Source organism: Protopterus annectens, chromosome 7.part0, assembly GCF_019279795.1.
Source record: "Protopterus annectens isolate FY-2018-M chromosome 7.part0, PAN1.0, whole genome shotgun sequence".
NCBI classification, from domain to species: Eukaryota; Metazoa; Chordata; order Ceratodontiformes; family Protopteridae; genus Protopterus; species Protopterus annectens.
The window spans coordinates 1,739,982,509-1,739,996,488 of NC_056739.1; the positions used below are offsets into that span (position 1 = coordinate 1,739,982,509).

Sequence of the window (13,980 nt, forward strand, 5' to 3'; positions counted from 1 at the left end):
CTCTACACATTACATCTTAATCCTTTCTCCCTACACGTGTGCCATCAAACCATACAATGTAATGAAAACTGTCACAAGTCCTGAGTCAGGCAAGCAACATGCACAATGAAAAAATGGAGCTTACTTTCTTTTTGTTTTAAAATAAAAATTAAGTTGCTCTTACAACTTATTTAAAAGTACTCCACAAATGAAATGCAGCAGCAGTAATCTGTGCAGACTATTGTCTGGTCATTTCAAAAGGTAAGTTTCCTATGTACTCATGATCGTTAAGGTGAAAAAAGGAAAACAAGTAAAAAGGAAATAAATTCAAAAACTTTCAGTCTTGTTTCAGATCTGTCAGCTGGTCATTTTCTACTAGGATACTATTTGCATGCATCATATTTTTTTGGAGAAACGTATTTTGTTAACAATTCCTTTTATCTGCCTTCTGGTTCACTTACCTACTGCCTTGTCTGTTACAAGTTTGCCCATTTTGCTTTCAACAGCTGTGAGGGTCTCTCCCTGCTGCTGTTCCACTAGTAGTCCCATCCTCTTAAGGTTCCAGAATGTAAGAAGATGCTGTGGACCATAGCTCTGCAGGCAAACAAGATAAGTATTTTTGTATGAAAAAAATAATTGCAAATACAGGAAACCATATATAATTACAGTTGTATGAAATACTCATTACCAACTGTACATCTTCAACAGACTTGTAACAATAAATATAAAGGTTGTTATGTAGGCAATTATATTAACTCAAGATCTCAAAGACACCTTAGCCGCACTTCACTGCTTTTGAACATCTTTTGGCAGCTTAGGAAGCCCTTCGACCAGTAGTAAAGCAGTTCCTTTGCAGGAGAAGTTTCCTGGCCAGAGACTGAACATGATTATGATGTTAGAAGATCATTAAGGGATCCCTCACATACTTCCTATCGGTTTGTTCCTCCAAAGACAAGAAACAAAGCATGATAAGAACTGACAAGAGAAGAAATACCAAACTTCCACGGCTTCCACCTGGGAAGGGTACAAAAACGGTTTGCAGTGATGTCGTATAAGATCTTGAGTTACAGTAACAGGAGGTGCCTCTGTAGCAACTTTGACCTGCTGATTCATCACATCTTGAATTAACTCTAAAAGTAGCAGCCTGAATAAGGACGTGACCAGCCTGGAAGGCATTGGAGTATAGTTGTATCAAAGTCTGCTTTAGTTGCAGATTGGGTACAACAGCTGAAAAAAAATATGAAGAATAAACCATGTAAAAATTCAGAGACGTCTCTAACAGAAGCAAAGTACAGTTGTGTACACTTACCATAAATGTAGATGTTCGAGTGTATTCACTGTTGCAGTCATCACATTTGGGTTATCTGCTTGCAGGTACCCTTAGTCGGCCTGATTATCAAAGTCTTGGGTCCTGCGTCAGTTGCTGTCTCATCTTCCATGACGTCAGGTAGTCAAGGGTATAAAGCATGCAGCCGACGCCATTACATCAGTTTTTCTTGCCCCAGATGTCAGGTGCCCCCCTTAATGGGAAGCAATTAAATATATATAGTTACACCTCCAACAAAAGCAAGTACACCAGAAAGCTTAATTATAGTAAACAAGAATAGAGGTAAAGCCAAACATTAGTCAGGGAGCTGGAGGGAGGGTAACCAGGACTGCAACAGTGAATACATTCACACATCTACATTTATAGTAAGTGTACACAACTGTACTATGCTCTTCATGTTTCACTGTTGCAGTAATCACATTTGGGTAGAGTCCCAAAGCTAAGGAAGGGAGGAGGCAGTTAGATAGCATTAGGACCAGCTATAAGGCCCTGCAAGACTGCAGTGGCAAAGCCAGCTCTGGATTTAGAAAAAATTGACAAGTGGTAATGCTTGGTGAAGGTATGTACAGAACTCCACGTAGCAGCTTCTAGAACGTCCCTGTTAGGGACACCTCTGAGAAAGGCTGTAGAGGTAGATGCAGCCCTGGTGGAATGAGGTCTTATCACTTGTGGGGTAGATTTTCCATGGTGCTTATAGCAGAAATGAATGCAATGGCCTATCCACTTAGAAATGGCTTGCTTTGAAATGGCCTTCCCCTCTGGTCCTGCAGCAAATGCAACCAACAGCTGTTCAGATTTCCTGAGAGGCTTAGTCTTGTCCAAGTAAAATCTAAGTTGTCTGTGCACGTCCAAGGAGTGCAGTATTCGTTCCCCTTTGTTCTGTGGATTAGAGAAGAAAGTTGGCAAATGAATGGACTGATTAAGGGCCACACTGGATACCACCTTGGGCATAAAAAAAGTATTGGTCCTGAGGGACACCCTGTCCGCATGAAAGATGATGAAAGGCTCCACTGCCATGAGGGCCTGTAATTCAGACACCCTTCTTGCTGAAGTGATGGCTAGAAGAAAGGCTGTTTTCCAAGAAAGGAATTTCAACTCTGCATTTGCAGCTGGCACAAAGGGAGGCAGAGTGAGCTTCTCAAATACAAAGTAAAGGTCCCAGGCTGGAGTAGGGGCTCTCCTGGGTGGTCTTAAGTTTTTGGCCCCTCTGAGGAATTGCTTCAGCAGTGGATGAGAGAAGAGACATGGCTCTGTATTATAATGTGCTGAAATGGCCGAGGCATGAATTTTGATGGAAGAAAAGGAAAGGACCTTGTGAAGCATCTCAGTTAAGTATTGAAGAATGTGCGGTAAATTGGGCACTGTTGTGCCCATCCCCTGAGTTTGGCTCCAGGAAAAGAATCTTTCCATTTTTCAGCATAGGATTTTCTAGTACTAGGCCTCCTTGCCCCCAGAATGACATCCATCACTTGCTTACTGAGGGATGGTAACGGAGAGATCAGGTAATTTGCCAGGCTGCAAGGTTCAGGGTTTGAAGCTGTGGGTGCAGAATCTGGCACTCCTGCTGGGACAGCAGGACAGGGGTCTCAGGCAGGTGCCATGGTGCCAGCAGTGACACACTGCATAAGAGGGGGTACCAGTGATGGCGTGGCCAGTCTGGTACTATCAGTATTGTCCTTGGTTTGTCCTGTTTGATCTTTAGAAGGACTTTGGAGAGGAGAGGCAGAGGGGGAAAGGCATAGACTGATATCATTGCTGAAGCCTTCCTGTGTCCTGACAGAGTGCTCTTTAAACTATCTGGAGATATACAGAGCTAAGTATATTTTTCTGGCACTTCAGAGTTGTGTACTGTTAATTGTCGCTTGACTAATTTTATATCATTGCTGGCTGACTTCAGAGTTGTGCACTGTTGTTTTTGCTTCACTGTATAGTTTTTCATATCTCTGCTGAAGGGTTCCTGTCTTGTTTAAATTTGGAGGCTTTTGCAGTTGCCCGCCCCCACTGTATATTTGATCTGGGACCCTCCCCCAGTCCCATCTCTTTACCTCATTCTACTTAATAGACTCCTTCTGCACTTGTTTTTAGTCATTTTTAATTTAATTGCATTTTTTAAACTGTTTGGTCTAACAATGCAACATACTCAAGTGTGCTAGCTTGCACTGCATTTGAATTGTTTTTACTGCTGTTTTAGCTACTTTTCTGTATATATAAAAACAAATCTAAGCCTGTTTCCTACCTTTCCTGTAACTACTGTAGGACTGTATGTAAGCTTCTGAGCACCCCCCAAGCTTTCTGTGTTGGAGGGAAGCCTTCTAGCTTATCAGTGGGAGTGGTAAGCACTAGGTAACCTATCTACCACATAAGAAATGGTTCTGGCCCAGAAATTGTAGTTACTGGCCGTTTGGGCAGTTTTTCCATCTCTCTCAACTTTCTGATTTAAAAGCCCACACTTGCACTTCTTTCCCCCTTTCCTGTAACTAGTTTAGTCCAGATACAGATTCTTAGTTTTAGCACTTGAATTTGTTTATTCGGGATCAGCACTTGTTCAGAACTTGTTGTAAGCAATAAATAAGCTACTAATTACTACAGCACTCAACCTTCCTCATTACCTAGAGGAAAACAGTTTTGGTACTTACTTTCCTCACTTGCTTTGAGAAAAACAGCTCTTGTACTCACTTTCCTCACTTATCTAAAGGAAAATAGTTTTTTATTCAGGCATGTCCAAGGGTCAGCTCCAAGTGTTCTCTCTGATGAATCTGGGCATCTTGGGACAATGTAGAAATTGCCTCATACACAGACAACCCTCTCCACCCAACACTACAACCTGTGAGAGATGCACTTATCTAGCCAAACTGGAGGTAAAGCTTTCTCCAACGTAGAAGAAGGTAAACAGTGGCACCACACCACACTCATCACATAGTCTCACTAAATCTAAACCACCGAAATCCACACATAGAAACACAAAAACATTCACAGAGGCTCTCAATAATAATCTGCTCAAGCAACAGAGACCTCCAAAGCAGAAATGCAAGCAACCTCCACCCCCCCAACATAACCCAAATGTCACATAGCCCGCAGACTCAGTGTGCCACTCAACCACAGCCAATAAGGCAAAACAACGTACCGTACCAAAAACACTAGTCATAGGTGACTCTATAGTCAGGCACACTGATGTCCCACTCACCAGGCTAAACAAGGAGAAGGTTACTGTCAGCTGCCTGTCAGGTGCCAGGATCCGCCACATAACCCATGCACTCAGGTCACTCCACAAGTACAAATATGACTCTGTCATTGTCCATGTTGCTGTCAACGACCTGAGACGTACCTCCCTGGATTACATGAAAAGAGACATGGAAGAGCTCTCCGATCTTGCAGCCCAGGCAGGTATGACCCTAGCCCCAAGTAGCATTCTGCCATCACCCAGAATAATACCACAGTACAAGAACAAAATAATTGACTTCAACAATTGGCTAAGCTTCTGGTGTCATTCCAATGAGATCCAGTATCTGCCTGCCTGGGATGACATGGTCGACAGACCACGATGCTTTGTCAGAGATGGCCTGCACCTGTCACCCCTGGGATTCTGGATACTGGCTAAGGGTCTTGCCACCCCTGTAGTGCCTTTTTTAGGCAAGGTTCAAATGACAAATTCACCACCATAACAGGAACAGGAAAGCAAAAACTGAGGGTGATGCTACTCAATGCTAGAAGTCTAAATCTCAAAATGCACTCACTCAAGGCACTCCTTAAAATGAAGAACATCGATATCTGTGCAGTGACTGAGACCTGGTTCAAGGCTCCAGAGAGCACCCCTGCACTACCAGGCTATAACTCATACCACACTTTTCGGCCATGTAACCTGTTCCGGAACACCAAAGGCGGAGGTGTGTCCATATTCATTAAGGATATCCACACCTCCAGGCTAGTTGCTCAGCATAATGCATCCAAGGTTATCCAAGTGCAACGAACTCTAGACAAAACTGCAATCCAAATTTTAGCTTGCTACAGATACCCCACCATGCCCCAGGATTCCCACTCCTCTTTTCTTGATGTACTGGAAAATATTAGGATTCAACCAAACACCCTAATAATGTGCGATTTCAACTACAACACCATTAATTGGGAAAACTACTCATGTACCAATAACCGCTCAATGCTTTCTGAAATTCATAAACTCCAATGCCCTGGATCAACTTATCCACGCCACCACCAGGGGCAGCAATATCCTAGATCTAGTCATTACCAACATGAGTGACCGGTGTTCCACACCTGAAGTCAACGCCTCATTGGTCCAATCCGACCATAAGCTAATCACCCTAGATATCCATATCCTGCCCCCACCCCCCATTAAGGAAACCACAGTAAAAAATTTCTCCAAAGCCAACTTCATGCTTCTTAAGACAGAAGTGGTGAACTTCATGACACCCATGCAGATGGACAATACAGTTATGACTACTGAATCCTACATAATTGCATTTTATAAGCACTTACACGAGGGCATGGATCGTGCTATCCCAAACAAAACCAAGATGCTATCCTCCAAAAAAAAGAAGCCAATCTGGTGGTCCCCTGCCAAAACCAAACTGTACAACAGAAGGAAGAAACTGTTGCAAAAGAGAGTAAAATCCCATGAGTGGAGGAGCTCCCTGGTCAGCCTCAGTAAGAAGCTGAGATCCCTGATAAAATCCTCCAAAGCTAGTTACGAAAACAAAATCGCCACTGATCCTAAAGACAGCCACAAAGCATTCTACAGCTACGTCAAGAATCTCAATGGCAACACTCAGATCTGATCCGGCTCTGAGTTACAGCACAATGGCACTAAATATACAGACCCAACTGATATTGCCAACATCCTGGCAGATAGGTTCAGTGCTAACTTTACTCCCCTCTCACCCCCTAAAGGGCCCATCTCTATATCGGAAGAATGCAAAGTTCCTGTAATCACAGCTGCACAGGTACGCATCCATGGGACCAGACAACATCCCAGGCTGTGTTCTACATGAACTACAGAACGAACTGGCACCCCACCTAAGTATCATGTTCAATCATAACCTCACCTCATGCTTTGTTCTCGCTGAATGGCACACAGCGACAGTTATCCCACTCCACAAAGGGGGAGCCACCATGAACCCCGGGAACTACTGCCCCATTAGCCTGACGAGCCTGGTCTGCAAGGCCATGGAACGTATTATCATGGAACTTATAAACAAAGACACTGGTAATCTCCAAACTCTGGATCCCACCCAGTTCGGGTTTGCAAAAGGCAGATCATGTCTCCTAAGCCTGATAGACTTCTATGAAGCAGTCACCAAAGCCGTAGACAAGGGTAAGGTGGTTCACACAGCCTATCTAGATCTTTCCAAGGCTTTTGGAACCATCCCCCACTCTGGAATTATAGATAAACTCACTAAACTAGGTATAAATTCCTATGTCCCAAGATGGGTTGCCAACTGGCTCACTGACAGAACCCACACTGTGCAAGTAGCAGACTCCAAACCCGACTTCAGACCAGTGACAAGTGGAGTACCACAGGGTTCAGTCCTGGGTCCTTTCCTGTTTGGTATTTACTTCTCTGAAGTACAGGCTAACACAGAAGGTCTTTATTAACGGTTCGCAGATGACTGCAAACTAGGAGCCATAATCAAAACTCCTAATGATGTGGACATCCTACAAAAGGGCCTCACTGAGACAGATGCCTGGTGTCAAAGCCATGGCCTCAAGCTCAATGCCAAAACGGGCATTGTCATCCCCTTTGGTAAAAACTCTGTACCCATGAACTCCAAACATAGGTGGTAGTATACTTAACACCGAAAGTGTGATAAGAGACCTTGGGACACAGGTGGACAGTAGTCTCTCCTTTAATAGTCACATCGCCACAGTAGTCAGGAAATCCTTCTACATGTCACACCTCATCACAAAAGGTTTCTCATCCAGAAAAAAAGAGGTCACTGTTCCTCTCTACTCATCACTCATTAGACCCATTATAGAGTACAACGCCCCTTTTGGTATGTACCTCACAAGACATCTACAACAACTGGAAAGGCGGCAGAAATACCTCACAAAGAGGATTACCAGCCTCAAACAGATGCCCTATGCAGACCGTCTCAAAAAACTCCAGCTTTACTCCGTTGCATATCGCCTACTCAGAGGTGATCTCTGCCTAACATACAAAGCTATGTCAAACCCAGAGCTGTTGGACATGCTCCATTTAAAGAAATTTCAACCCCTCCGAGCTACATGCTCTAGGGACCTAAACCTTGTCACCACAATAAACCGAACATGCCGGAGAGATAGATTCCTGTCCAAGAGACTTCCCATAGTCTGGAATAAACTACCTATCTAAATCAAACAAAGCTCTTCATTAGCACTCTTCAAAGAAAATCTTGATGATTGGATGGTAAATAGGAAATTCACCCCGGGCATAACTTCTGTGGCTCTGCTCGACAGTGGCACAGGAAAATAATTTTCTTGGGTGGCAAAAGCCAGGGACCTTTTTGGCTGGGCTTGTATAGGCCCTAGGGCCGATAGGCTAGTACTATGAACCTATGAAAGGTTTTTCCAGATGAAGCACAGGGCATCCAGTTTCCAAGCTTGTCTGTGGGTAGTCTTTGTGCAGAATTTGTACAATTGGTAGTTCTGAGGGGAGGCACACAGGTCTATCTCTGGGCTCCCACATTTGTTTCTCAAAATGTTGAATATCTTTGGTTCCAGTTTCTACTCGTGTGGGTCAATGGGATTTCTGCTTAGATCGTCTGCCAGTGTATTTAGCTTGCCTGGCAGGAATTGAGCCTGCAGGTGCACTTGGTAGCTCAAGGCTGTGTTCCACAGAGCCATGGCTAGTCTGCAGAGAAGGTATGAGTGGGTTCCCCCCTGCTTGTTTATGTACCACATAACAGTGGTGTTGTCCATCTTTACCAATAATTTTCCTGGAAGAATGTGGTCCTTGAAGGCTGTCAGAGCATTCTGTACAGCTAACATTTCTTTTTGATTGATATGCAGGTGCATTTGACTCGGGTTCCATTTGCCCTGAATGCACTGCCCTGCCAAGTGAGTCCCCCATGCATAATCTGATGCGTCTGTTAGGGTTTGGGTGGCAGGGGGTAGAGTGAATGGCAGTCCCTTGTTGCCGTGGCAGGCCTCTGCCCACCAAAGGAACTCTGTCTTTAGACAAGGAATGATAGGAATCATTGATTCTAGGTCCTGAAAATGTTGACACCATAGGCTTTTTAGATACCATTGTAGTTTCCTCATATGCAGTCTTGCATATGGAATTAGCAGAATGCAAGAGGCTATGAACCCCAGGGCTTGCAGTATTTTCCTTGCAGATAGCTGGGTCTTTGTGGCCAGTAGTTTGAAGTATGCTGTCAAATAAACTTGTTTCTCTGGCATGAGGTCCATCTGGGAAGTTGTATTCAAGCTTGCTGCCATGAATACAATTTGTTGGCAGGGTACAAGATGTGATTTCTTTTCATTTATGGTGTACCCCAGAGAAGTTAGTAGTTTCTTTACAAATGCCAGATGATTTAATAGTATGTCCTGGCTTTCTGCCTGAATTAGACAATCATCCAGGTATGGGTATATTTAAATACTTCTTTGCCTGCAAAATGCAATGACTGGAGCTAGGCACTTTGTGAATACCCTGAGTGCAGTAGATAAGCCAAGGGGCAGTACAGAGAACTGATAGTGCATGTAGCCTGCTCTGAAGCATAGGTATCTTCTGCAAGATTCCATGACTGGGATGTGCAGATAGGCTTCCTTTAAATCCAGTGCTGCCAACCAGACATTTTTGCCTAGCATGGGAAGCAGCTGATAAAGAGTTAGCATTTTGAATTTTAGGATTACCAAAATGGTGTTTAGCATAGACAGATCCACGTTAGGATGCCAGGAATTGTCTTTTCTGGGAACCAGGAAAAGTCTTGAGTAAAAACCTTGCCCTCATTCTTCTTCTGGGACAGGTTGAATAGCCTTGATGCTTAGAAGAGAGAGAACCTGCTTTTGAGTCTCTGCCCACTGATTTGGGGGTAGGTCTGGCCAACCATTTGGGGATGGTAAGGAGTGGAAGTGGAATCTGTATCCTTGCGTAACTATATTTAAAACCCATTTGTCTTGGGTAATGAGCTCGCAGTTTTTTGCATGCAGGGCAATCTTTTCCCCTAAAGGAACAGTCAGTTGAGCAGGGCTTGGAAGGTTTAAAGTTAAGTCATTGTGACCGTTTACCATAGGGGGTGTCTTACTACTTCCAGCTTTGGAAGTGGGAGCCTCCAACTGCTTAGGCCTGTGAGTACCTTGAGACTGAGGCCTGGGTGGTCTGCTGGTTCTGGGTTTGGACTGAGAAGGCCTGGAAGAGGCAGGAAAGGACCAATTCTTAGCAGGCCAGTGCCTACTAAATCTGGGAGGCTGTACTTGCAGGAAATCTTTAACAGTTTGCATAGATTTAGCTTTTTCCTCCTTCTTTTTAAGTACTTCTTCTTCTGCTTGGTTGCCAAACAGGTGGTCTTGGTTTAAGGGAGCATCCAGTAATTCAGCTTTAACATGATCTGGCAAAGTTTGTTCCTTAAGACAGGCATGCCCTCTAAGTACAGACCCAGTGACAGCAGCCCTGCAAGATGCCTCTAGTGAATCAAAACCACATTGCAAAGTATGTTTTCCAACTTGTTCAACAGAATGCATTAAATCCTGTAATTCTTTATTTTCAGCACAGTCGGGAATCAACATTATTTTCTGTTTAAGCAATCCAAAAATATGCTGCTGATACTTTAACATATGAAACTGGCAGTTTAAGGCCCTAATGGCCAAAGTTGCAGAAGTGTAAACCTTCTTACTTCATCTGTCCAAGGCCCTGGAATCTCTATCACAGGGGGTAGGGTTTTGGCAGTAGTACCCTTAATGCCTTTGGGTCCCTGTGAAATGGTCTCAGGATCCGCAGTAGGATTCTTAAAGAGGAACTTGTGAGAGTCAGGTACTCTGTAATACCTGGCAAGTTTTCTGGGAGCCAGGGGTAAAGTGTCAGGGGCCAGGCTAGATTCCAAGAGGGGATCATCTACAATGTCCAGTACAGGAGGGATAGCTAAAGGCCTGTGTTGAGGTAGGAGTAAGAATTCCCTAAGCCTCTTTCTGGAGTCAGAGTAATCCTGGCTTTCCCAGTGGAAATGCTCCCTAAGAGTATGCAAAGTTTCACCAAAAGAGAAATCCTCTGGAGTGGAAGCAGAGGGAATGGAGTCCTCTGCATCAGAATCCTCATAGGTAGATAAGGGCAACTCTTGGTCATCAGAAAAAACAGAAATTTCAGAATCCTGATCAGAAGAATCAGTTCTAGGTCTCTTAGAGGGAGAAGGGTGGCTTCCCCTGATTACTGTAATAAGGTCTGCAGCCATTCTTATCATTTGTTTTTTAGGCATAGGGGCCTGACCATGCGGTCTGAGCATCGGTTTTCTAGTCGTGGATCGAAATTTAGGCCTTGAAGAAGAAGATGGAGTTGGTTTAATATGCAAGTCAGTAGGCCTGAATACATCCTCAGAAGCCGGTGCCTGCACAGAGTCTCCGGACCCATCCAAGGTAGAGACATCCGGAGGTTCCACAGTCGAAGAAGCATCTCGTGGCATTCTGGACTCCGAATGGGTCTCAGTAGAGGCCTGCGAATCTGAAGTATTGGGTATCAGGGGCTGCGAAAGTACCTCACTGAGTAGCTTAACGGAAGTGTCGTCGGCAGCTTTGGATCTATGTGGCCTCTGTCTTTATCTTTGCGTTTTTTCAGAATGTCGGTAGTCGGGTGGCTTACCGAAGCCATTTCTGGATAATTGAACAGAGTACCAAAATATTTAGATGTGAAAATGAACCAACGACAAATAGTTCAAGGTTTGAATAAGGCACAAAAATTGACAGCGAGGGACATCGTGGTCTGGGCCTAAGTAAGGAATGCAATACGAATGAAAATCTTTATGAGGTATTTGCTTTCCACAAGAAATACAATTGTTAACTTTTACTGACATCAGTTTAGAGCAAGAAAAATTTTCCCCAATGGAGTACTTAGCTTTGTTGAAGATTTCGGATCTGAAACTCGAAAACGAAAATTTCAGGAATCGGCCGACTGGCACTTGTGAACTGCTTCTGCTTCGGGCACCATAAGGTAAGAAAGACTGATGTAATGGTGTTGGCTGCATGCTTTCTACCACTGACTACCTGACGTCATGGAAGATGAGACAGCAACCGACGCAGGACCCAAGACTTTGATAATCAGGCCGACTGAGGGCTACCTGCAAGCAGATAACCCAAATGTGATGACTGCAACAGTGAAACACGAAAAACATCCCTAAAGATGATACAATACCCTTAGTGGAATGTATCTTCAAAGGCAGCAATGATAACTGGTTTCTTTTTTGTAAAATAATAAGATACAAAAGGGCAGTTACATAAACATGGCCTGTTTTTACCTGTCAGCAACAGGTACAGATGCAGGAATGAGAGGCCCTCCTGAAGGTTGATGAGGAATGTCTACCACTCTGGGACACAAAGACGGAAGTCTCTCTCACCATGGGAAGACGCATGCATGTGTGGTGACTCTGCAGTCATTGGTATCTCACATCAACAAACTCAGATGTGAAACTGGCACCAAGTAGATTGGGGCAGTCATTATGTATCCTCACCTTGGCCATCAAGTTCAAGATGTTCTGTGCCTTAGCCACATACAGGCATAACCACCTCTGCATGTCTGTCTCTCCACTAAAAAAGGCAAACCTTAGACAGGACATGCGAGTGTAAGCTCAGTCTGGGACATGCAACAAAAGAAGCACTCACACCAGGGACACCAGCATAAAGTCTCGAGAATGATTAACCAGATGTCAGTCAACCAGGAAGGAGAACATAGATGCCCCTTCCAGAATCATAGGTACTTACTAGTCAATTGATTTTTGAGGAACTTAAGAAGCCTACCCTTACATTCCCATGGTAGTTTTTAGCCCGTAATATTTTGCATAAAAATAACCCAGAGGCAGGAAGAGAAAGGAAATGTTGAGGCATTTACTTGTTGCTCCTATCCTTGACAAACATGGGTGTTAATCTGAGGACAAATTTGTTGTTTCCTATCCATTTGTCCAAATCACCCTTGAATAGAGTACAATAAACTTCACGTGGAGAAGAACCTTTCCACTGAAGATGTTTTCTCTGTGTTGCGTACCTATCCCTCCAATATGTTCTATTTTTGCTGCAAAACAGATAAGACCATATGAGTGGGTGTTCATGCTACCACTGGACTTGAGAATGTCACCCTTTTCAAGTGACTGACAAATTGTATGCAAAGACAATCCTTTTGTTTTACAAACAAAGGAAATACAATCTGTCATCCACTTGCAAAGTCTGACAGGATAGGATCTGTTGAGGCTGTATATGCGAGACAGAGATTGCCTATTTAGCCTGTGTGATACCAAGAAGAAGGCCAAGGCTTTGATGTGGTCTGCATAGTTTTTGTGATTTTTAGTGAGAAAGTGTTGTGTTAACTTTGATTGTGATAACTGCTTGTTCAGGTACATAACAAACAGGGCATTATATGCAACGACTGACCTGATTACAGCCGAGTACAGTACAATAATTACATCCTTTAACCTCATACCATTAGATATAAGCTGCCCAATAAACAAAAAAATGAAAGTTACATACTTACCATAATGACAGACCCATGTTGTCTCATTTTTGTTCGGTTCAATGTTTGGGTTGCCAGATCCAAATGGATCTGACCTCAGCACCTTATACCAAAGTATTGGATCTGAGAGCTCTGACTCCCCCTTTACCCACAATTTCCTCTTTTTAACTGTTTTACCTCAAATGGAGTTTGCTGACTATTCTAATTTTATACCAAAAATTATGGAATGAAAAAAGGGTCTAAAATGTTACACGCTTAAGGAATAAGTCATGGAACAAGGAGGTAGGAGGTCTCAGTCCAGGTCAGTCCTGGTACCAGATGATGTAAAATGATAATTTATAAGGGGGAAGAAGAGAGGAATGTTGAAGTAGATGAAAATGAGACAACACAGATGTACCATTATGGTAAGTACATAACTTGCCATAACTTTCCAGAGAATTCTCATTCTCTGGAACACAACCCCCATCCTTGTGAAGCACATTTCCTCCTTATCCCTATTTAAGCATAACTTAGACCAATGGCTGAGTAATTGGAAATGTATCCCTTGTCTGGCTTCTACTTCTCCGGTGGACACAGGCAGTCAGTAAACCACCATCAACATATATCAAATTTGTGGGTCACATTGGGGTTGCACTGCTAGGCTTATAAGGGCTCTAGTGATCGTTATCCTAGTATACACCTATGAACCTATAACTTTCATATCCAGTGTTGTCTATTTTTGTCCAATTCAACACTTGGGACAGATTCCCAAGTTGCCCAAAAAGGGCCTGGGTGGACACAAGGAAGAACATTCCTGAGAATGGCACTGCCAAAGAATGTGCAACTACTGGACTGCACATACAATTTATAATGAGATAGAAAAGTTGAGCTGTTGACCAGGTTGCTGCTGTATGGATTTCACTAGCAGCAACTTATTTTGCAAATGCCATCAAAGTGGCCATTGCTCTGGAGGAGTAAGCCTTAGGCTTTGAATGCAAAGACAATGTTCTTGTTTTACAAACAAAGAAAACACAACCTGTCAACCACTTGGAAAGTGTGA

General features: G+C 43.5%; 1 protein-coding gene across 1 annotated transcript in view; it reads right to left on the reverse strand.

Annotated features, from left to right (window-relative positions):
- Positions 1–13,980, reverse strand: part of VPS33B (VPS33B late endosome and lysosome associated) — a 2,132,768-nt gene that overhangs the window by 731,021 nt on the left and 1,387,767 nt on the right. Inside the window, exon 19 of the mRNA XM_044078281.1 lies at positions 441–573. Within this exon, the coding sequence (XP_043934216.1) occupies positions 441–573 (133 nt within the window). The remainder of the gene's footprint in view (positions 1–440; positions 574–13,980) is intronic.